The following is a 24,094-nucleotide window of genomic DNA, read 5'->3' on the forward strand; positions in this document are numbered from 1 at the left end:
CTTGAGACAAAAAAGCAAATGCTCTTAAAATGCAGCACTAGAAAATCCATTTGGAGAGAAATGTAATGGTGTCGTGAACAGGTGAATCCTCAGCATTTAATAAAACACACCACACACCCACCGCACCAACCAAGTGGAATCAATTCATATTCAAACACCAGGATTAAAAAAAAAAAAAAAAAAAAAAAGCTTTTGAAAAATTGAATTTTCATTTCTGGGACATTTTATTGTAAAACAATGAAGATCCTTTCCTACCCACAACCCCCAAGAAGGGGGTATGTTTCAGAACCTGTGTCTCTCTGAGATGTTACCAGGTCCTTTCTCAACTCCTGCTGCAAAGGCACATGAAGTTGGGGGTCAAGCCCATACATCAAACCTTTGTGAAGACCAGGCAAAAACCCGAAACAGGGCTCAGCACTGCTCTCCTGAGTGTGCAGGAGAGCATCTCCAGGGCCTTGGCATCTCTGTGGGCAGACAGGGAGCGCTCCCCACCACCATCCCACATCCTGGCTCCAGAAGGTAGATTTGTCTTATGGCACTTACTGGCACAGGAACCAGTCACCCAGAGGAGTCGCTTTCCTCCCCTGTTCTCATCCCTAGAAGACCAGGAATATGACAACCCCATGACACAACCTCCTCAGAACAGCATCAAACATAGGATAGGACACACCAGAAATTCATTTTAACACTCTTGAGAGAGCTATTCCACACTTCCACCTCCTTGCAAAATAAAGTCACCAGCACCAGCTACAGGCAGGGAGATTGATGGAGAAATAGGTTCAACCATCCTATGCCTCCTACTGAGCAAAGTCAGGAGATGACCCCAGCTCCCACCTCCTCAGGTCTCCTCCACCACCCCACTAGAAGAAACAAGCCCTGCAAAGAGATCCTGGAGCAAGCAAAGGCTCCTTCCCCACCACCTCATCCAGGATGCTAACATGAGGTCAGGTCCTCAGAGAGCAACAGGGAACAAACTCAAAGCTTCACACCCTTGGGAGAAAGAAAAAGCCCTACTCCCACATCTCCAGAAGCAAATTCACCCGCCTCAAGTACAAAGTATCACCATGCAGCAACAAGCCTTGGCCTCGCACTGAAAATGCCCAGGCTTGGCTGCCCTGAAAGGGCGAAGAGGTGTTGTTGCTCCTCCCAAAAACCCCGCTAAGCTCCTCATCTGCACGAGCTACCCCAGTCTCAGGAGCAGCAGGGGAAAACCAGCACCACTGCTAAACACAGAGCTGTCCATGTCACCTAAATGTAAAACCCCTTAAAAATAAAGGCAAGCGCAAGGTTGGCCATGCCATTCATCTGAGCTAACCTCAGAAGGGAGAAGGTCTCCTACTGGGAAAGGGGAGGATATAACTCCAAGACCATCAAGGACTTTTCACCTCCCCCACGGACTAGGTTGTCCTCCAGGGTGAGGTTCCCATATATGCCAAGGAAACACATAAGCCCACAAGCCCTCTTTTCCATCCTAACGCTGCCAAGATTATTTTAATATATATATTTTTCCAAACAAAATTTAAAGCCGACACACCACAAGACAATTCACAGCTGAATGTGACTTTACAGAGCTTTTGGACAGACAAGCTCATTTAAGTTTTCCAAAAGTCCTATCTGAGGTTAGAGGGGCTAATCATAAAACATCTAACATCAAAGCGAGCGTCAAATAACAGCGAAGCACATTCCCTCGCACAAAGCTTCAAAAACAAAGCACGCAGGCACATGTGGTTTATGTTATTGCAGTTATAGCGCAGTTAAATATTTCCTAAAATATTCCCTCTAGATGTGAGCAAAATTAAAATCTGCTGCGAAGGACGCACGACTGGGAAGCGGAGAAATCCACCCTCTCACCTGGGCTAAGCTTTACAAAGCACAGGTGAGCTGAGAACAAACTCCTGCTGCCTGCTCAAACCAGAAACCGGGACTTATCCCACTCTCTCTCTCTGAACAACACTTCAAACCCATTTATTCTTAGAGCCAAAACTAAATATTTTATTTCTTGTGCTTCGTTTTTCAAGTCTCTAGCCTCTTTAAGTTAGCATCATTTAATTAACCGCCTAGTTAAAAAGACAGCCCAGCCTCAGAGGGTTTGTTTATACTCTTAAAAAAAAAAAGACGTAAAAGCCAATAAATAAATCTGCTTAAAATAAAAGGTTAAAATTCCAGCTGTCATCCTAGCTCTCCCTGCACAACCAGCAAGAAACTCTGGTGGTTTTCATCATCTCCTATTTCAGTTTCTGTAATACAGTCCAGAACACGCTCAAGAAATATTTCACCTATGAGGGAGCAGCAATAAACAGATCGTAAGTTTTAACGCCTAATAATACTTTGTTTTAATTATATATGCTAAGAAAAAAATAATTAGAAACCTAAAGAGCTTAATGTATATTTAAAACGTTCAACAGTTTCCATCATGATAGGGCTAATGAAACTTTGCCAACCCCTTTTATGTGGGTAAAAGTATTTTAATATATATGGTAGGATAAAGTAATCTACCCATAAAGAAAAATAGAGTAAAAATTAATTAGCAAATTGGAAACATGTTGTGCAACAAGCATCCCACACAAAATCTAAGAGGATACAGAAACATTAACTCCCTTTGCAAAACTCTGACACAGGACACCAGGTTTCAACCTCAAAAAACCTTTCACATCCTATGGTGTTCCTTCTAAACCTGCTCCTGCTGGATACAGCCTTAAATCCAGACCCAAGAGGAGACCAGTCTTTACACAAAACAAAAGCAACCACAATTGGCCCTAGAGAGCCCCATCAAAGTGTTTTCCCCAAAATAAACAGCTCTATAAAGCAACACACCACTGGATTATAAATTTAGACTCTGCCCCGTACCACGTCACAGGGGAAGGAAACCAAATGCTCGCTTAAAAGCAAGCATTTTTAGTGGGAAAGAAAAAAAAGATCTTAAAACCTAAAAGTAGTTTGGAAAAAAAAACCTGAAAGTGGTTTCAACCACACTGGAACCCATTGGTATTTTTACCTCTTAAGCTGCATTTCAACAGGCATCATTACAAATATACACTGACACAAGCTGAAGATTAAAGTGTAACAAAGAGCTTCCAAATCTGAACTCCTCCAATTAAAATGCATTTACAGGTATCATTTACAGGTATCAGGTCTAGCTTAACCTCTGCCCAGGCAGAAGGCTGTTGAAAAAGGTTTAGAAAATCCCCAGTGCCTGCATGCCCAGCACAGCCACCAGACCAGGAAACATGGGAAGGTACCCAGGACAGGCCTGCAAGTCATCAGATAAAATATCCAGAATTAATTGCGGGCCTGAAAAAACCAGGCTCCCTCCAAGTGTTTACAAAGCCAGAGCATTTTAAAGCCTTGCTTCATTGTTACTCTAACAGCAAAAGTAAATTCTGCCTATGTACTTATGGCTGGACCGCATACCTTCCCATCAGGGCACAAAGGCTTATCTGTGGGTAAGGAGCACAGACCGTGTAGGTCCCTAAGTGGCTGGTTACAACACAAAGCTCGACGCTTCCTCTCATGAGCAATCTAGCAAAAAAACCGACGATAAAGGCGAATTTCCCTCCCCTAAAACTGCCAGGGACACTTGCCCACCCATCGGCATCCGTGACGACTCGAGGGCAAACCGTATTACACCATACTGGGCAGCGCAGGCGAGGAACATGAATTTGTTCTGCTGGATCACAGCTTACTGTCAAAATCCACCAAAGGTCTTTTCTCTCTCCAAAAACCCAAGAGATAATGGTGTCAAAACTTTTGTTCATAAATATTTATGCGACTGAACTTGTTAAAAATTAACCGCTGTCGTTAAAGGTTTTGTATCCTTTAGGATTCCCGGCATGCAGTGCAGTTGCATGCTTTATATTAAGCCTGGCATTTCTGCATTCCTTTCCTGCATGCTTTTGTCATTTGTCTAAAAATTAAAAGAAAAAAACCCACACACCACACACACACAAAGACGGGATCTGTACACATAATAATAAAGCAGTTTTTAAGGAGACAAAGATGCCTGTGTTCAACATCCAAGATCTTTCTTTGAGCAGGGGGGGGGAAAAAAAAAAAATCAATTTAATGACTCCAGTGAGATCAGGGTTTAAGCCTCGTTTAAGTTTTACTAAGCATGAAGGAATTATTGGTTGATAATGTGGCATATATGTTTTTTTCAGACCTGCCAGCTTTGTAAGCACGAGGGAGCCAGAGCCTGAAGCGCTTTGTCCCTATGAGCACAACCCTCACCCCCTCCATCGCCAGAAGGTCATTCCTCCTGGATTTTGTCTTTCAGTTTTTCAAAGGGATTTTTCCAACCACAGAGAAGGAATTTCACATCTGTACTATCCCTATTTTTTCACAGGTCTGAGTCAGAAAGACAACTGTATAAACATCTGATCTTTATTAACAGCAAGTCTCAACTGTGCAAACCTCAGGTCATGGCGCCGGAAGCTGGTGGTGTCCGTTCAAGGGATCCTTAAGAGGGGAACAGTAGTTTTGATTTAGCACTGCAGAGTATCAAGCAAGCCAGGGCTGGGGTTTTATTTTTTTCCAGGACATAATGGTTCCCAAGTTCCTATCTTAATTGCAAACACACACACGCAGCCACAAAGTGTTTGTGTCTCTGGTGGCTGGAGCTCTTCCACCTCACCTTCCAGAGGCATCTGCAGGATGGATGTGGAAAGTTGGCGGAGGACATCTCAGCTATGCCTCCTGTCCGCCTCGGATAAACACGCAGCCCTTCACAGCCTTTTGTTTGATGTAAATCTTCCTCCTCCAGCTCAGGGCTGCAAGGGACTGCTGTGACACGGCTGCTCTGGAGACAAAAACTGAGGTGTCTGACCCCACAACACCCACCCCCTGCTGTCCAAAGAGGAGCTGCAACACAGCCAAGGCCTGAAACACCACCACCACCCCGGCTCCGAAGGCAAACTCCCCTGGCGAGCATCCCGCGCGCCCCTCTCGGGCTGGGAAAACAGGAGATAAATCACCCACCGACTTTGCGGCGAGCGCTTCCAGAACATGCTGCTTCATCTAAAAAGCTGACGGCTCGGAGGACAATGAGCACGAGCTCTGATTTCAAAGCTGGGGAGACGGTTTGGACTTGTCAGGGGATATGAAACGCCAGAGCCAGGACCGTCCTCCCTCCCCGCTCTCTGGCTCGCAGGGAGACAGGGCAGATGGGATGCTGGATGCCTGCACTGGGTGTCACTTTGGGATGGGACTGCTCTGCTGCGTCCCACATGCACCTGACCCCAGCACTCACTCAAATCCTGCACGTAATTGGCTAAAAGCTCATCAGAGCCACGTTTCAAAGGCAAATAAATTTAAAAACTATTTTAAAAAGAAAATTCCTTTGTACAGAACCAGTCCTGGGTTCAGGCAACCATTCCCTCTGTCTCCCACTCCCACACCAGCTGCTCACTGCATATGCACCTTGGTGGGCAGGTCATTAAAACATTGCCCTCAGCAAGCTATTATTTTCCCTTCCCTCCTAATTTTAAAGTTCCTGAAGAGCTACTCCTCTGCTACTAAAAAAAAAAAAAAATTATTTGGTTTTGAGTTTCACAGTCTTTTAAACAGAATAATTAATCATCTTAACGCAGCCCTTACAAAATATTAATTCACGCCAAAAAAAAGGGTATAATCATATCCTCAGAGAAAAACCTTTTGTGCTTCAGGAATTTTCACTGCATGTCCTCAGAGGTGGGAGGAGAATTCTTCTGCTGCCTCCTATTCTCACATCTCAAATGGAAAATGTTTTGATAATGCTCTTCTGAATGTAAACTGTACCAAAAGGGATTTTTATTTTTTTAAGCAGCTTTTTTTTCCCCAAAAGGAAGAAGGGCTCTTTAAATAAACACAGCCTAACTACCCATTCCTTACAACAAAAACCACCCTCCCTTCACTCATTCACGCCATACCCTGGCACAAGATGAATTTACATTTCGCATTTGCAAAACAAATTCTCCTCGCCTAATGTCATTTTAATGGGAACGCGCATTTCAATCCCTTCCAATAACAACGAGGAGCGGCTTATTTTATGTAAAACACCCCCAATTTGTTTCTCTTTAAATATATGCGGATTTCAGATGGGGACAGGGGGCTAGAAGGACAGGGGAAGAGGAACATTTCCTCTCCGCCAGCGCACACAAAAGCCACCTGCCCATGGAGAGAAAAAACACGATGCCATTATTCCCACCATCATTCCCACGGCCCCTTCGACACCGAACGAGCATGAGGAGGCCGCGCGCATCCGTCCCCGACACGCACATCGCGCCAGGTCACCGGTGGTACCCGCCGGTCCACCCAACTCGTCACCCGCCCCCGCTCCCCCCCGAGCCGGCCCCGCTGGACGTGCCCCAGCAGCGGCTGGGAAGGGAAAAGCGGTGGCTGATGCCCCATTAGAGATGTTCCAAGCGGGGAAAGCCCCTGATGGAGAGGACAAAGAGGAACGCTCGGAGCTGCTGGAGAGATGCATTATGTTTATAAGCCCGTCTCCCGACGGAAGGGCCAGGACCCCCGCGGGACCGCGGGTGGGGGTGGCTCAGGGGTGAGAGGGACCGCGGCTGCGAGGTTAGGGGGGGCCGGTAGGGCTGTGTGCCCTCGACACAAACCCCCAGCGGCATTTTGGGGGGGAAACAAGGTGGTCTTTATTTCCACCCTCGGACTGGACGGACGGCGCCCAAGCTGCGGGCGGCTGCCGGTGACCCCGAGCACACGCACCCTCCCCGGGGGGGGCTGTGTCACCCCCTTCCTCCCACCCCCACCCCCACCCCAAACCCCAAGCCAGCATCTTCCCGGAGGAGCGCACGGCGGTCCCTGCCCCCGGGGCAGGATTTTCCTGTCAAACCACAACCGCGCCAGACAAAAGGCTGAAGTGCAGGAGGGGATGGAGGCGGGGGAGCGCGGTGGAAGGAGGGGGGGGAAGGAGGAACGACGAACACAGACGAGCCCCCGGGGGCCCCGTCCCGGCACTCACCGACTTGCAGCACGTTGTCCACCGCGCCGGTCTCCAGCAGGCGGATGCCGCGGCGGAAGGGCAGCCCCTCGCCCTGCGGCGCGGCGGGGGCGGCGGGCGGCGGCGGCCCCGCGGCGGGGCTCTCCTCGCCGGCCGGGGCGGGGGCGGCGGCGGCCGAGGGTCCCCCCGCGGCGGCGCTGGCGGGGGAGGCGGCGGCGGCGGCGCGGCCGGGCTGGAAGCTGGAGTACATGCAGATCTGCCGCTCGCTGCGGGGGAAGCTCCAGTAGACGATGCGGCGCTGGACGGGCTCGGGGATGCGCTGGAAGCGGCCCTCCACCCGCTCGAAGGCCCAGCTCCCCGCCACCCGCTTGGCCGCCGCGTCCAGCAGCGACTCCGGGCTGCAGCAGGCTGCCGGTCCCGCCGCCCCCGCCGCCGCCCCCGGCCCCGCCGCCGCCGCCGCCGGCCCCGCCGCCCCGCCGGCCCCGCCGCCGCCGCGGGGCAGCAGCCGGGCAGCGCCGGAGCGGCCCCGCTGGCCCCGCGCCCGGCCCCGCCGAGCCGGCCCCCGCCGCCCCGGGACGGGGGTGCACGGCCCCGGTGCCCCCCGCCGGGCAGGCCCGGGAGCACAAGCGCTTGGGGCCCGGGGCGCCGGCGGGCAGCGGCGGGCGGAGCAGCTCCTCTCCTCTCCTCCCTCCGCCATGGCTGCGACCGACTGAGCCGGGCGAGGGGAGGAGAGACGCCGAGGAGGAGGAGGAGAGGGCGGGGACCGGGGGGTGGTCCCGCCGGCCGGGAGCCGGCCCCGCCGGGGCGGGACGCTCCGCAGCCCCCCGCCCGCCCCCGCCGCCCGTCGGGGCGCCGCTCCCACCGGCACCTGCCGGGCTCCGCGGGGTGGGGACCGGCGACCGCCCGGTGCCAGGGCTCTGGAGAGTGAGGGGCTGTCGGGGACATCCGAGCGCCAGGAGCTTGCGCTGAGTCAGCCGGACAAAGGGGCTCGGCAGGGCTGGAGGTGGCAGCGCTCCCCCGGGACAATCGGCGGAATCGAGACCGCTCCTGCTGCGAGCCTGGCGGTACCCGGTGCCGGCGCCCAGCCTGACCCATAAATCAACACCCAATCTCACCTGTCGATCACCTACAGCTTTACATCGACTGGCAGAGCAAACAGCAGTGCCCTGTCCTCCAATGGGCATCAGGGTTTCCTGTTTCTTTTCAAGCCCTGTAGCAAAGATGCTCGTCCCACACATCACTGCAGCATCCTTGTGTACAGGGACCACTGGATCCTCTGGCACACACGGCCTTCGGGGAAGGAAATGAAGAACACAGGCAGTGCTGGCTCCCAGGAGCTCTGCTGTGCTCTCAGGTGGGATTGCACTAAAGGAACATATGAATATATTCAGAGCATATTATCTGAGTCCAGGCACCTCAAAACCCAGAGAGCTGACTCTTCACCAGCCTCTGCTTCCAGCAGAGGGTGATGGCAGCACCCGTGGGACCAACACAGTGCAGGGCTGATGGGGACAGGGCTGCCATGACTAAAGTCAACTTCTCTGGGCCTCCCCACCCTGCCAGGACTGGTCACTTTGTTGCTGTGTCCAGCATGACACCATCCCAGGATTTTCCCCAGAAACACATTCCTGGTTTTTTGTCCTGTCTAATTTTGAGTGACAAACCTCTGAGGAAGAAGAGAGCTCACAGGTCTCAGAGTTCCGTTTTCTTGCTATTATTCTCAGTGCTTTGAGAATCCAAGACCAGTTCCTTCCTATCTGCAGTTCAGTCACATCTAGACCATTACCGGTTACTCCCTTGTTGCAGAGATCTCCTATTTATTCTTACTGACAGAGCAAGAGTACATTTCCTGGAATAACAGTGCGATGCAATTAGGGAACAGGAAATAATTATGTGCCTTTGCTATGCCACAAGATACCTCCAAGCCCAAGGTCTCCTTTGCAGGACACGGAGGGAAGGAATCAGGTCTCAGGCAGGTGGTGAGAACAGGCAGAGCTACTGCAATGAGAGATCTCCATTTTAGAGGATAAGCCACATGCTAATCGATGAAGGTCAGGAAGAGGTTTTCCTTGAAGGCTGAGGTGTTCCTTGCTGACGCTGATCTTGTTCAAAATAATGAGTGCTAACAGTGGCAGGGCCTGGCCTTGGGCAGCACCGACACACAGATTTGTTTATATTTTCCCCAGAAATCACAGCCCCATTTCTTTAACCCCGAAGGCCGTTTCGCTCTCTGTAAGGGTTTGTTGCGACAGGAAGCACTTGCGACAGGAGCACGTCATTTTGCCCATCGCCTCTGCTCACTGCCTTGGTGGCAGGACCTGGGGGCATGAGAAGGGCTTTGTCTGCCTCCCTGTCTGCACAGAGGGACCTCACGGGGCCGTCCCAAAGCACCCTCCTGGCCCAAGGTAGAGCACACCTTCGTGGCAGAGACCAGTCCAGTAGGATTGCAAGCTCTTCCAGCCTGGGCTCTGCTATCAGAGCTTCTGCTGTGTCTCCCTGCAGCTGCCAGGTCTGCCCAGGCAGAGGGTGAGACTGAAGGGGAGCTGGGACACAGCACCCCAGCTTGTCTGGTCCCTCTGTCACCAGTCACTGCAGAGCTCACCTAGTGACAACCTTGAGTGTCCTTACTTACGTCGTCCCCAGACAGTGCCAATAAAGAGGATTTTAGACTTCAGCCCAAGCAGGGATGTTATTCATTCCCAATGAGCTGACTTTTCATTGCATAAAACATATAATCCAGACTCAAATCAAAGCAAGGTCGGTGCAGTGGCTGGCCAGCCTGTCTCTGGGGGCTTAGCATGTTATTTCAAAGACAAACCAATCTATTTTTCCTCTCCCTCCTCATTCTGAACATTTGCTGCTCCCCATTCCTCCCCATCTCTCCCTGTGCCTTTCATTACTGCCTTGAATTTTGCAAGGGGGAGAGCTCTCCTCCTCCCAGAGAACATGGACAGACCTCTTCTCCCAGGGGAAGGATGCAAAATGTCAGCCTCCCGCCCAGCCCCTGATGCTGCTCATTCAGAGCCTGGAACCAGGTACATCAATAATTCACCACACGCCTTCCTGAGCCCAGCCATTTGCTGAGCCTCTACCATCAGCAGCCCTGGTTCCCCTCCTGGCTTCGAGGCTGTTTGGTTGGGGTCTGTGACTCACCAACTCCAGCCCTCCCAGCCTGGCCCTTGGTATTATTCACAAAGTGTTTATTTTTCCTACTGGCCTCAGAAAGCATTTTATTTCGAGTCCATGTCTACAAAATTTATTGACCAAAGGGTCACAGTTAGGCAGCAATGCAATGCAATATCCTGGGAAATTCTCTGGGTGCCAGCTCAATCAGAAGTCCAGCTTTAAGTTAAAGGTGCTGTGGAGCAAGAAAACTGTTTTTGTCTTGCTAGAAACTGGATTCAAGGGCCCTAAAAAGGAGAGAGGCCAAGCATGCTGCTGAGGTGCCCTCTGGGGGTTTCCTGGCACCTGTGCTTTGTTTTGTGGCAGACAAGATAAGTGATGGATGGTGCCTCTTCTCAGCCCAAGGGAGTGCCCCCTCCTTGACTGTTCCCACACTTGATGTAGCTGCCCTCCTCTCTCCCCACCATGCCCAAAACCCATCCTCTGCACAAAGACTGCCTTCCCTGGGCATCTTCCCTTCTCTTGGATGCTCTTGTGCCTCTTCAACATTGCTTTGACTTCAAACAGTCAATGCTGTGCCCTCACTAAAATGGGACACTGGCTGAGCCTTGCAGAGATGACAGCAGAGCTTTGCAAGACCCAGGGAGCACCAGGGAAGTCCTCTGGTGACAGATGAAGATATACAAGGGCAGCAGAAGCTTTATGGCCAACTAACAATGGAAAAGAAGCAGGATAGCAGAATGCAGGCAGACACCAAGCCCCTGCTCCAGCCATCCAGTGAACTGGCTGCTCCAAAGCAGCCAAAGCTGGGTTTATCAGCAGCCCAAGCTTCCTGATACAGCCCATGGTGCTCATTGGAAGTGTGATTGTTTCTACCTTTCCAGTATTGCTGGTGCTGTTCAGAGCAGAGGCAGGAAGGAAAGGACACAGGGAGTAACTGCAGCTCCCTTGCCTTAATGCACTCAGGAGTAGAGGGATCTGTTGCCCAGGATAGTTATTCGTTAGCATCCCCATGAATCCAATGTCCAGAAGGAGACAGAGAGCATTGCTTTGTGAATTATTTGGCCTTGCAAGCAAGAAGAGGAACACCTTGGTTTGGTTGCCCATGGTGTTGAGCACCATTTTTAGATTCTCCAGGGCCTAGTAAGGTCTCCAACAAAGCGTAGGCTGGAGTTGGAGCTTTTTGCCATCAAACTGTTTGAATCCCCTGTGGATTCTCCACTGATTCATTAGCGCTGAGTTATTGCTGTGCTCCTCTTTCAGCAGGGACTCTAATAAAGTGGCTTTTCACTAGCCAGCCAGTTATTTTATGAAACTTTCCAGAACTGACAAGCTCAGAGACCTCCTTCAGGTGTGACTACATTTGTCTGCATACTCAGAAGAGAAAAGCAAGGACGGAAAGAATCATCTCCCCACTCCTAACATGGGCTAAATTCCAAGATCAGGTACAGCATGGCTGCTCTCACCCTCACTTTGACACAGGAGCAGCTCTGCTTGCCTGTATGTCCCTGTATTTGATCAGGGGTGTGTAAGTTTAAAGCATGGGATGCTTGGGGTGCTTTATCTACCCTTTGTCTACTGCCACAGGGGACAGCAATACCCAAGAAAAACCATGGGCCATCATTGATCCAGGATCTAGGATGCCCACACACAGTACTGTGCCTGGAGAAGGCATCTCCAGAGCGCCCCACGACACATTGTCTCTGCCTGCCACGTACCACAAACACCAGGAGTTTGGATCTGGCAGGGCTGGAAGTCCAGGAGGATTTCAGCAGGAGGGTGGGGTGTGTGAGCAGGGGAGAGCTGGCAGGCCCTGCTGTGGGGATGGGGCCTGTGGGGCAGGGTGCAGGTTGGGAAGCTCCTTTGTATGGTTGGAGTGGGGGTTACCCAGAGAGGCAGGAGGAACAAAATGGTCTGGAGCAGGAGTGAAGAAGGGAGAAAAATGGAGCAAGGTCCTTGGGTACCAGGTGTCAGGATGGGGCAGGCACAGATTCCCCCCTGTACCCAGACAGAGAGTTCTGGCTGTCAGGAGCTGTTGTTCCCTCTCTCCCCCACATATGACATTACATCTCTGGCTTGCCAGCACTGCCTTCCCCAGCCCCCGTTAAGATTAGCAAAGTGCTGAGCCTCTGCCTTGCCATGGAGATTTCTGCACCCTTCCAGCAAACGCATTTGCTGTGCAGGCCAGCAATTAAGCACAGAGGAGCTGCTGGGCGAAGACCCTCGGCTTCCAGGAGAAACAGTCACCTCCCCAGCACGCAGTCTAAAAGCACAGAGCGCTCCAGAAAGTTACTCAACCCCACGCTGGGGAGAGACGTCCATCCCGGCCAGGCTGGCTGTCGCGGGGCTGAGCTCAGCAGAAAGGAGCCCTCTTGGCCCATCGCCCCCCCTTTCAGCCTCTGAAGTTCCTTCCCCTTAATTAGAGATGCTAAAATAACCGAGGAATCATTTTGCAGGCTGCAAGAGTATGAATAAAAGATGGCAAAGTGAGGGGGAAACAATGCTCCTGTCAGCTTTCAGCCTCGGGTCCGCCCTGGCTTTGGAGACGTGAGTGGGTCACAGGGTCCAGCTGGGTGGGAAGTCAGAGTCAGGCCAGGGCTGGAGCTCATTCCTCTGCCCTCCATCACTTAGGGTCCCACTCCTGCTCCCTGGGCAGAGAACTTGGTAGATCACATGATAACCCATCCCAGCCTTTCACCCTCTGCATTTAACACAGTTTGCTAATGGTAATTAAAATGTAAGTGACTCTGGGCAAGGAATGTTCTTCAAGGGAAGGAGGGGAGAAACAGGTGGGAAACAAGACACCAAACCAACTTCACTTTTTCAGGAAAAAAAGGATCTGTAATGGAGAAAAGACAATACAGACTCTGTGAGCTGAAAAACAACACAGAAAAGGCTGAAATGTGGACAAACTCAGACTCAAGGAGAAGCCACAAAATCCTAATGAAGGAGGGTAATTAACGGTGGAACGGGGGAGTGGTGGGCACCTGCTATTTGGTGCAAATCCATGTGTGGTGAGATGGGCTCAGATCCATGTGCTGGCGAGATGTGTCCCTCCCAGAGTGTATGTTGGTTTTGGTCTGCTCACACTGGGCTCCTTTCAAACCCCTGATCTAAACCATAAATAACCAGATCCAGACTGTGCTGGGTGAACAAAGAGAGGAGGTGAAGCCACAGGAAGCTGTGTCATGGTGGCACAGAGAGCAGCCATCATGCAGGAATGAGAGCTTTGGTACCCCATGGGGCTGGGGCTCCACCTCTGCCTTCCCCAAACTACTCTGGACCCACCAGGATGGAGAGAAAGAGCTGGGACAGGTCTCTTGTAGGTCGTCAGAAGGCCATGCAAAGACTTAAAGGCCTTTGAAGGAAGGGTAGAGGTTATGGGGGAAACAACAGGAGAGGCAAATGCAGCTTTGCTCAGAAGTCAGAGAGCTGTGTCCACCTCTGTCCCTGGGGATTGCTTTGGGGTGACCCTGCTCTCTCTCTGTCAGCAGACAAAAGATGGGGCATGGCAAACAACTGGGATTTGAAAACCCAGGGACTGGACTCTGTCCCACTGGGGGCCTCATGCCCAGCCTGGTCCCACGAAGAGGGAGATGAGAATGAACGAGGCCAAAATCTGACTCACTTCTGCAGCCCCATCTTCATCAGCCTCCCACACCTGAGACCACGCAGGGAACAAGAGTCACTGCTGCTGGTTCACCTCTGCTGCTGTTTCTCTGCTCTGTCCCATCTCCTTGGGCAACGCCGCACCAAGTCTGGGCCTCTGCACCAGGGTCATCAGCAAGCTGGCCAAAGCCACGGATGATCTCTCCATCCCTCATTCCCCAGTTCCTAATCCACAGTGGAGAAAGGTGGCTGCCATCCCCAGGCAGCAGCAGTCACCCCGACCCCATGGAAGCCAGAGGGGCCCGGCTGGGCTGGACTTGGGGGACAGAAACGCAGCCGCCCGCATTTATTTTGCCTAACAACAGTGATCCCTCTGTATATTTTCATTCTGTTTTCCTAGGCTCAGCTGCCTCCTCAATGAAATGTTTCCAAAGCAGCCTGGCTTGGCAGCACGCCAGCCCCGGCTGCCAGATGAATGGGCGGAGGAGGAGGGACCCATTCCTCTTCTTGACACAGCATCGCTGCACAAGAGGCCTCTGTTGACATTAGGACTGGCTGTTCCCCCTCTCCCGAGAGGATCTGCCTGGCCCTCAGTAGGAGCAGCACACAGGGCCAAAGCTGCATGTGATGTCAAACTGGCATCTCTCCTCCTCCAGAGTGGTGGCACAGCCACAGGTAACGGGGTGCCACGGTGCACCCTCCTCTGGAGTGGTGGCACAGCCACGGACACCAGAGTGCCAAGCACCACCAGGACCTGAAGTCAGCCCGAATTTCTGGCCCTGGACCCCCCAGCTGAGCCAGCCCACCCCAAAAGGTGAGGATTCCTTGGGGCTCCATGACTGCTAATACCATCACTCTCCAAGACATCAGTGATGCAGAGAGCCTGTTACCTCCCCCAAAACACCTCTCCTCCACCCCACCAGGAGCAAAGCTCTCCCTCAGCATCACAGGACTGCAGACACTGGCACAGAATTTGCAGAGCTCCAGGTCTCTGGCGTCTTTCAAGGCAGAGTAATGCCAGAGGGGTCCCAAGCATGCCCAAACCCTTCAGATTTTGGACAATAATATATGGAGCAGCATCAGCTTTACCCTAAACCCTTGCTGTTACTCAGTCATGTAGGACTTCACCCAAAGTGTCACTGCTCTTTCCCATACCAATTTCTCTACTCAAAGCAAAATGCTAACCCAGGCCTTCAGGGCTGGAAATTCGCCCGCTGGGAGGTGACCAAATGGTAGCAGTTGCACTGGACTACACCCCCAGCACCAGATGGGATCCCTCAGCAAGGGAATGTAAATCCACGTGTGCCCCACTCATCACCCTTCACCTCTTTGCCAGGGACACCTTTAGGAGCTGAGCAAGGAAAGGATGTGGAATTTAACACAAGTCAAGTGCTGATGAAACATCAGAAGGCAAAAGAAAGAGATAAAACCATCAGCATCCTGATGTCTGCACCTTTTCCCCCTGACTGGCTCCTCTGGCATCTCCTGCTGGTGGCCAGCACCCAGCTGAGGCAAGGCAAGGACCAGAGGCTGGACTGAGCAGCACCCAGCAGCACCCAGCAGCATGCCACAGGGACACAGCCTGCTCCTACCAGCCTTGGTGGGGAGAGGGCTGTGCCTGGATCTGGTGGAAAAGAGGCCAACCGCTCATCGATAAGATGAATTAGTTGTCTCAGCAGCACCGGCAAAATGAGCGAGAGGAGCGGAGCCCGTGAGGCCCGGCCTGCTTTGTTTCAATTACAGCAGCTGCCAGAAGAAAAAGATAACCTCAATATTGATGGCAGGAGCAGCAGACAGAGGTGCCCTTGCAGGCTACTGGAAGCAGGCAGAGGAGGAAGGGGGAGGAGAGATGGAGGAGGAAGAGCAGAGTCTCAGTCAGTAGTCCACAGGAGAGCCTGGCTGGCTCTCCCAGACTGGTAAGAAAGACCCTTCTGTTCCCATAGCCCTCATCCCCATGAAGAACAGCTTCTCTCCACCCTGGTTCTTGTCCCAGTCACTGGGCAGAGCATTCTGCAGCAGAGGCAGGCTGGAGGGGTGCAGAAATCCAGCTCAGAGCATCAGCAGCAGGATACACACCACGCATGGCACTGCATAACGCTGAGCAGAAAAACATCTCCTTGCTCCCTGCTCAGGCTGTGGGGCCTGGAAAGGAGGTGGGCAGCTCAGGGAAGGCGTTGAGTGGGGCTGTGTGGGATGATGGATGGAGCTGGAGTAAAGGGCAGATCCAGATCTGGGGGTGGCCCACGGTGCAGGCAGGTGTGACTGCCTGCCAGGGACACAGCACCCAACTGCCTGAGGGCTGGGGAGCCCCACGACGTGCTCACAGTGGGGACCAGTCTGGGCACTGGGGACAAGGTGCCCACGATGACTTTGGACTGCATGTGGGAACGAACAGCAGCTTGGGGCAGGCACCCCAACACCACACCCACAAGGCAGAGATGGAGGTGCCGAGCCAAACATCCTCCTGGCAGCACTGCACTAACGCCCTGCGCTCCCATCCTGGCAGGAGGAAACCAGAAGGTTTGAAGAGATGGGGTCTCTTCAGTCTTCAACCCCTTTACCTCCAGCCAACCCCCGCCCAGGGGATGTAAATCACCACCAGCTGCTGCATCTCGGTGTCTCCATTCAGCCCTGTGTCCCTCCCTGTGCCCAGAGCTCAGACCAGCACTGGGCAAGACCCCCGCCCTCCCCGGGCCCACCAGAGGCCAGACTGAGCAGTGGCCACTTCACAGAGGTTTTATTTGCACTTGGGATATCCGCATTGCCCTCCCACCTCGCTTCTCTCCAGGAGAGACCCCAGGATCCTCACCCCGTCCTCCCAGGGCTGTGGGCCCTTCCACACAGCCCCTGGGTCTCCACGAGGGGACAAGGCCACCATCTTGCGGCCACCCACCACCACTGCACATACCCGTGTGCACGGTCTGAGGGGTCCCCAGGATGTGACAGCTATGGGGACACGGGCTTTGGACCATGGGGAGCTGCCACATCCCACCGCTTCTCGTGCACCCCTGGGACCATGTCCTGCGGGGCACACGCTGTCCCTCGCCTCGCTCCCTGGCCAGAACACCCAGGGGTGCCAGGACACGCAGGAGTGTTGGGATGGGCAGAGGGTGCTGGCAGTGCTGCTTCCATCCCAGCTCTGGCCCCTCCATCCCTGCCCTGCTGCTCCATGCAGTGTCAGCCAGCAGTGACCAGGGACCTCCTGGTTTGCACAGCAGGCTTCATTGAGCATGGAAAGGCAGGCAGCAGCAGAGGAAGGCTCAGAACTGAGCCCTGGGGTGGAAAATGCAGCACTGAGCAGGGTCCAAGGGCGATTTCCATCCCTGTCACAGCGTGGGAGTGCGACCCACATGGGGAATGCTGGAGGCAGTTGTTGTACCAGTGCTGCTGGTGACCAGCAGCCCAAAGCAAGTCCTTCCATGCCTCTGTGAAGTGAGTTGGGGTGTTCTGCACGCTACTGGGTTCTGTAAGGCTGCCCAGCCTGGCTTAGTGCTCATTTCCCTCCTTCTGCTTCTTCCTCTCGTGATGGAGATGATCGTGGTCTCCATGGTGGTGATGTGGATGGGCAGCAGGTTCGTGGTCCCCACTTGGCTTTGTGGCTCTCTCGTTGCTGACCTCATGGTGGCGATGAGGATGGAGGGGCTTGTGCTGGTGGACGGGGGTCCCTGACTCCTTCCCTTCGTGTTCGGGAAGGGGGCTCGGGGTTACAGGGACCTCCATGGTACTGTTAGCCTGAGGAAAGTAACACAAGGACTGGCGTGGAATGTGAACGCCCACAGAGCCCTGGGAGCACAGCTGGGATGAAGGCAGAGCAGAATGTGTCATACAGAAAGCTGTGGGTCAGAGCGAAGCCTCCCCAGCCCTGGCCCAGGACACAGAGAGGACAGGAGAGGCTGGAGCACACAGGGCACAAGCCTCTGTACCCAAATCCCTTGGCTCAAGCTGTCAGCGGTCCAGAGAAAAGGGACTTTGCATTTAATATTTCTGGATGGATTTTTCTCCTAGGAAGTGACTAATCGCCTGCTGAGCTCAGAGCTATGTCCTTTTCTTTGCTCTGAGCTTGCCACCTCTGCATGCACTGCCTGCCCCTTTCTTATATGAGAACAGTCCTAGTTAGTTTTCCCAGACCTGGGCTATGACCCCTTTAGTCCATTCCTTCTCAGTCTGAAAGCTCTGACCTATTTAAGTGCCCTTATTCCAGACCTTTCGCCACCTTCCCTCTCAACCACTGCCAAGGGCAGCTGCCAACCCCAGAGCCTGTCCCCGACACGGAGATAACTCTGTTTCTCCTGGAGTGCAATGCCAGAGGAAGGAAGGAATCCCAGCTCCAGTGAACACCCCTGCTCTTACCTCCTGGGTAGTGTTGGGGTAGAGGGAGCAGTTGCCGCAGAAGTCCTTGCTGTGGGTGAAGCGGATTGCCGACTCCACGTAGGGGAAGTGGAGGAAGCTGAAGGGCAGCTGGATGTGGAAAGCCAGGCGGCCGCACCTGAGGGGAGAAGCCACGGCCTGGCTCGAGACGGGATTTTGGGGTCCCCTCGGCCCAGCCATGGGGGTAGATTTTGGAAGCCCACCAAGCGCTCTGTAACCCCCAGGAAAGCCTCAGTGGGCCACTCACCGGTCATAGACAAGGAAGTCGTCCTTGTCGCCCCCCAGGACCTGCCAGACGTCGGGATCCTCCGGCTCGGGCTGGAGGACGGGGACGCCGGGCGGGGCGTGGCGCTGCAGCTCCCCGAACATGGCACGGGACAGCGGCGCCTTCTCGTTGACGATCATGTAGCGGGTGTCAGCCATGCCCTGCCGGGCCAGCCGCTCCCGCAGGCCCCCGAGGCTGCGGGAAGGAGGCAATGGGAAGGGGTGCCGGGGCAGGGGGGGCTGCCGAGACCCCCTCGAGGTGGCAGAGCTTGGCTTGGGGCAGGGAGCCGGGCTCACCTGTGGGCCTGCCTCAGGCAGAAGTGTCAGCTGGCCTTCAGCAGAGCCACCACAGTCACCTGCCCTGCCGCCCCCTCCATGGGGCTCGAGCCGTTGATGCTCCACGCCGGTGCCTCCTGGCAGATCTGGCTGCTGTTGGCCACCCCCTCAGAGGCCGAGGCCAGCCCCAGCCAGGTGGCCAGGGCCAGCACCAGCAGCCCCATGCTGGACCCTGGGCCCTGGCAGGGTGACACGGGGTGTTATTCTCCTCCCAGATCCACTGCAACCCCAAACTATCTCCCTGCACCCCCCTCCAGGGCAGACAAGGGTTGGTGGGCAGTGTTGGACTGGTCCCAGCACAGCACTTGGAGCCAGGAACCCCTACTCTGGGGGCAAGGAGAGGGAGACGAGGTGGGGGATTGGGGTGCCCAGCTCCCAGCAAGCAAAGCAGCCTTGATGCATCTCTTGTGGGCACCCACTGTCACAGCACCCTGTTCTCCCCCAGCAGTGAGACGCCTCCTCCACACGACAGGAGATGAAGGTGCTGCTCCTCTCATGGGCCTTGTCCACCTCCCTGATGCCACAAAACACACCCAGTCCCAGACAGAGGTCTGTCTTTGCCCCAGAGGGGAGCACAGATGCAGCCCTCATCGTCTCAGCTACCAGTCAGGAGTCACTGGGACAGGAATGGTTTCACCTTCAGGTAACCTTGAGAGTCCTTGATGCCCCATGAAGCATTTTGGGGGTACACAGGCTGTTTAAAGCCCTTGCCTCCAGACATCTGCCTGAAGTCCCTTCCTCTCACAGCCCCCCCCAACCATGCCAACCCCAAGATAAACCCCATCCCTCTGGCATCCAGCAGGTTTAATGGGCAGGAGAAGGATATGGGACTGGGGGGATGATCTGGGGAAGGAGCAAGGGGTTGCAGGGTCTGGTAAGGATGGATGTGCTCCCAATCCCCAGCCCCCTCCCCAACAAGAACAAGCCCTCAATACCGCACTTCTCCTCGCTGCCGTCCTCTCTCGCTCCTGGTCCCAGCAGCTTTCAGCAACTTCCAGCTGGCCCTGGTCTCCCTTTTATCTCCTGTCCACTCTCCCCGCCCAGGAGGGAGGAGAAGAGCCTGGCTGGAACAGGGACTGCTCCCCGGCCACCCCCGCCTGCCTCGAGGGGATGGCAACAAGGCAGGCACTGTCCCTCTCGGTGCCATGTGGCTTCGGGTCCTGCTGCCACAGCCCAGCCCGTGCCACGCTGGGGCAAAGCGGTGCCTGGTGCTGGGCTGGCACAGAGGGTGACAGGCAGTGCCGCAGGGAAAACACAGGCACAGCCACTCGAAACCACCCCACAGGCACAGGAGGGCTGGGGGCACTGCCAAGGGCACTGCTTGCACCAAAGGGCTGCAGGACTGTGGGGTAACACTGAACAGTACCATCCATGCACAAGGTCCCAGGGGAGCCACCCTGCAGCCAAAAAGATGGGTGCCTGCCTCACACCCCTGCTCTGCACGGCGTCACCTCAAAGGCAGTGCTGTTCTGTTGTGTGGCCCCACAGCCATCCCCCAGTGTCCCATCCCATGCCTCCCGTCCAGCCCCACACCAGTGGAGCTGTGGTGGTGTGAGGAGTCGGTGCTCCCTTGGGAAATCACAGCAACACTGGATTCCACCCCCCAACCAAACAAGAGGAGCTCACCACTCTGGCAGCACATGGACATCTCTGCAAATATTTGAGCAGTTTATTGTACCTGGGCTCTGTACAAAAACATGATAAGGCAGGGAAGGGCAGCAGCCACAGTCACAGCGAGGACAGAACATGATCCCAGACACACGAAGAGGGGGGATTGGTCCGAAAACAGCCACGAATAGCAGGGCGAGCGAGGATCGCTGCTGGGAGGGGGCTGGAGGGGCTCAGGGGCGTCTGCAAGAGCGTGGAGCCATGGGTTGGGATCGGGGAGCAGGCGGAGCTGCCTGGAGCAGCCCCATCTCATCACTGACACTGGACCTTCCGCAGAGCTCTCACCCCCACCCACCCACAACCTGCTTCCGTAAGTCCCACCGGGTATCCCGGGCACCGTGAAGCGCCCAGCACTGACCGCGGGCATTACATATTCGGGTTGGATTTCGGGCTGGCAGGGAATGACCCAGCACAGACACGAGCTGTACCCCAGGGACCCCCAAGCACCACCGGGCAGCCGGCTCCCTCCTCCCTCGGCTCACCCCGAGCCGCCGTGCCCGCGCTCGTAAATTTGGGCAGCTTTTCGCCCTACAAGCACCGCCCGGCCCCGCAGGCCTCGGTGGGAACTGCGGCACCCTCAGCGTGCGGCGTCCCCGGCGTTCTCCGTGGCCCAGGACGGGAGAATTCCCCGGAGCTCCCGCAGCCTCCCTGGCACCGCCACCCCCGCGCCTGTGCCCGTCCCACCGTGCCCGGGGCATGCCGGGGAGGAGGGAATGAACCTCCCCCGGGGCCGGCCCTGCCCGGCATCCCCTTCGCCCGCAGCCTTGACCGCGGTGAGCGCGGCCCGGGGTCACGGGGGAGGGACGGGACGGGATGGGATGGGATGGGATGGACGGGCGGGAGAGGGGGCGGCGGGAGCGGAGCGGGAGCCGTGCTGATCCCGCAGGGGGAAGGAGGGCTGGAAGGAAGGAACGCCGGTCCCTGCCCATGTGCTCAGCGGGGCCCCGGCGTGGTCTCGCCTCCCGGCGCGGGTCTCAGCGGAGCCCCTGCTCAGCCCTGCGCCCTGGGAGCAGAGAGAGCTCGGTGTGCTCAGCCCCTTCCAGGGGCAGGGTGTGTGTGTGTGTTCCCCCAGCCCACTGCACTCCTGTGCGCTCTGGCCGGGCTGGCTTGTGCGTGGGTCAGGAAGCCTCAGTGGGATGCTCTGGAGAAGGGATGCTGCTTGGTTTTTTGGACAGAACTTTTTGCCTCCTTCAGTGTTGCAGGCATGTGGCTGGGTGGGGAGGGAGGTCACTTCTCCCGAAGTGTCCCTCCTCTGCCCCCCAGGGCAAGGTCATTGTCCCCAGCCTGCTGCAGGGAGCGTGGTAGCTCCACGCTGTCGCTGTTGGGGAGGGAAAGGGCACATCAGCCTGTAACCCTCACATTTGTGGGAAACCCCTGGCAAGCGCTGGGACAGCACGGAAGCCTTTTAGCTGTAACTAATGTGTTGCTCCATGTTTACCAGTCCAACCTCCATGTTCCTGGTACAGGACATTCTCTCCCACAACCCTTGTCCCCAAAATCTTGCTTAAACGTACAGCACGCCTCCCACACTGGGATTCCCTGCTGACCTCCCTGTGGCACTCCCAAGGGACACATGGCTCCACAGGGGGCCCACTGGGCTGCAGCCAGGGCTCAGGGGTTTTTCTCCTCGGGGACCCCAGGCACAGGGCAGGGCAGCAGAGTGAAGGGGTGGTGGGATGGCTCAGCATCCTTGGGCAGCTCTTCACAGCTGCTCCTGAAGGTGGGTGCAAATCGGCTTGTGAGACCACTTATTTAAATACACACATTTAAGGGGTGCAGGTTTACACAAGTGCGAATCTGTGCACGTAGATGCACGTGGGCTCTGTGCGAGATGGGGGAATGGCTTCTTCCCGTGGCCAGCAAGCCCCCCCTGACCCCCTGCGTCCTCCCCGCAGCCTGCCCAGCCATGGCAGCCTCGCTGAGCCGCCCCTGCTTCATCTCCCTCCACCTGCCCTACAGGCAGGGCTGGGCCCAGCACCTGGCCAACACCTTTCGCTTCCAGCCCGTGGCCGTGCGGGAGACGCCGCGGGTCCGGCAGGTGGCCTTGCGACGGGGATCCGCCGTCTTCCTCGTCAACGAGCGCCTGGCACCAGGGTCTGCCAGCTCCTCCTCCCGGGAGTTCCTCTACGACACAGACCCCCGGCCTGCCTTGGGCACAGCCTCCAACGTCTGCTTTGAGGTGGACGATGTGCTGGGGCTCTGCGAGCGGCTGCAGAGCCAGGGATGCTCCTTGCTGGTGCCCCCCACGGAGCTGAGGGATGACGGCGGTTCTGTCACCTACGGGGTGGTGAGCTCCGTCGTGGGCAACATCAGCCATACCCTTTTGGACCGATCTCGCTACCGGGGACCCTTCCTGCCTGGCTTCCAGCCCATCCAAGGAGCCCCCTCAGCCACGGGGGATGGGATTGAGATCACCCACTTTGACCACATCACATACGTCTGTCCCCGGGGCGGCGCCCGGGCGGCTCTGGACTGGTACCAGCGCTGCTTCGGCTTCCACCGCTTCCTGCTAAACCCACAGGAGAGCCCGGCCGAGGGATACGTGCTGGGGGGCCACGGGGTGGGCATGGTGCTCCTCGCGCTGCAGAGTGCCCAGGGCAGCCCGGCACACGGCTGCAAGCTGGTCTTGGCCGAGTCCCTCTCGCAGAACGGCACCAACCAAGTCGACACGTTCCTGGAGCAGCACGGCGGGGCCGGGATCCAGCACGTCGGCCTCTGCACCACCGACATCGTCAGCACGACCAGGGCTCTGCAGCAGCAGGGCGTGCGGATTCTTCACGCCCCCCGCCACGTATTACAGCCAGGGGGGCAAAGCCGAGGAGATCCAGGGGGCCGGGCAGGACCCCCGCACGCTGGCAGAGCTTGGCATCCTCCTGGACACCACGGTGCCTGGGGACGAGGGCCGGCTGGGGAGTGATGCCACAGAGAGCCCTTCTCAGGAGTATTTGATGCAGATCTTCACCCATCCCATCTTCTCCGAGGAGACCTTCTTCCTGGAGCTCATTGACCGTCGGGGAGCGCCGGGCTTCGGGGAAGGCAACATACGGGCTCTGTGGAAAGCTGTGCAGGTCTATATGGACCAGCAGCAGTAGTGGCAGCGCTGCAATCCTCCACCCTCAGCTCCCCGTCCTCTCCAGTCCGACCCTGGGGGCACTGCACCACTGTGGACATCCCAGTGGGTGCCTGTAGCGTGGCCCCAGTGGGCAGGGACCAAGGGAGCACTCCAGGTCAACCCAGAGCCAACTCAGCGTGGGAGCAAGACCCTCAGGGCCAAGTCCAGCAGGGCTCTGAGCGTCCCCCAGGATGGAGGGTGATTTTTCTCCCTCCCTGGGTTCCCAGTCATTTATCAACCTCACAAGAAGAACTTTCTGCCTTCATTTATGGAGACTTGAGCCTGCAGCAGGGCTGAGAGCAGTGCTGGCACAGCAACACCCCCAGCTGTGGAGGAATGAAGGGCTGCCAGAGGGGAGTGGATAAGCCTGAGGCCATGGACAGACTGCTCACCAATGGTTACCACCCAGAGCACGGCCAGCCCCTCTTTGGGGTGAGTGGTGGCCTCTTGCTCCTCTCAATTAAAGAATTAACCTGCAAGCAGAGCTTTGAGTTCTCAGTCCTCCCATTTACAGTGTACTGAGTGCCAGGCAAGGATGAGAGGGCCATTTCTGTCCCTCAAGGCAGGCTGTCCCCACTCCTGCAGTCCCTAAACTGAGGTCATTGCCTCTTGCACCCCACCAGCACTGTCCCTTGTCCCTGCCAGCCCCCAGGCTTGTGCCCTTGCAAGGGTTC

At 55.8% G+C, this 24,094-nt stretch overlaps 3 protein-coding genes across 4 annotated transcripts in view; 1 reads left to right on the plus strand and 2 right to left on the minus strand.

Moving 5' to 3' along the window:
- The window catches only part of ZSWIM5 (zinc finger SWIM-type containing 5), a 98,447-nt gene extending 90,795 nt beyond the window's left edge, over positions 1-7,652 (minus strand). The window contains 4 exon segments of the mRNA XM_050306904.1: positions 6,962-7,411; positions 7,414-7,473; positions 7,476-7,622; positions 7,625-7,652. Coding sequence (XP_050162861.1) covers positions 6,962-7,411; positions 7,414-7,473; positions 7,476-7,622; positions 7,625-7,637 — 670 coding nt within the window. The 5' untranslated portion in view covers positions 7,638-7,652.
- An 8,738-nt stretch (positions 7,653-16,390) lies between these two features.
- Positions 16,391-19,711, minus strand: LOC126635730 (selenoprotein Pb-like). Of its 2 annotated transcripts, none has more exons than XM_050307206.1 (5): positions 19,576-19,711; positions 18,602-18,819; positions 18,288-18,500; positions 18,023-18,158; positions 16,391-17,404 (listed from the first exon to the last, which is right to left on the minus strand). In XM_050307206.1, the coding sequence occupies exons 2-5, from the start codon at positions 18,802-18,804 to the stop codon at positions 17,159-17,161; spliced, it is 798 nt and encodes a 265-aa protein (XP_050163163.1). In that variant the 5' UTR covers positions 18,805-18,819; positions 19,576-19,711; the 3' UTR covers positions 16,391-17,158. The 2 variants fall into 2 exon arrangements, with proteins under 2 accessions (XP_050163163.1, XP_050163162.1); XM_050307205.1 differs by having other exon boundaries at positions 19,581-19,700.
- Positions 19,712-21,072: 1,361 nt separating this feature from the next.
- Positions 21,073-24,074, plus strand: HPDL (4-hydroxyphenylpyruvate dioxygenase like). The gene is given in 3 exon segments (XM_050307154.1): positions 21,073-21,081; positions 22,204-23,078; positions 23,080-24,074. Coding segments are annotated over 2 exon segments (1,185 nt in total). The 5' UTR covers positions 21,073-21,081; positions 22,204-22,214; the 3' UTR covers positions 23,401-24,074.
- Positions 24,075-24,094: the final 20 nt, after the last annotated feature.

Source organism: Myiozetetes cayanensis, unplaced genomic scaffold (assembly GCF_022539395.1).
Source record: "Myiozetetes cayanensis isolate MyiCay16 unplaced genomic scaffold, myiCay2020 scf12, whole genome shotgun sequence".
Taxonomy (NCBI): domain Eukaryota; kingdom Metazoa; phylum Chordata; class Aves; order Passeriformes; family Tyrannidae; genus Myiozetetes; species Myiozetetes cayanensis.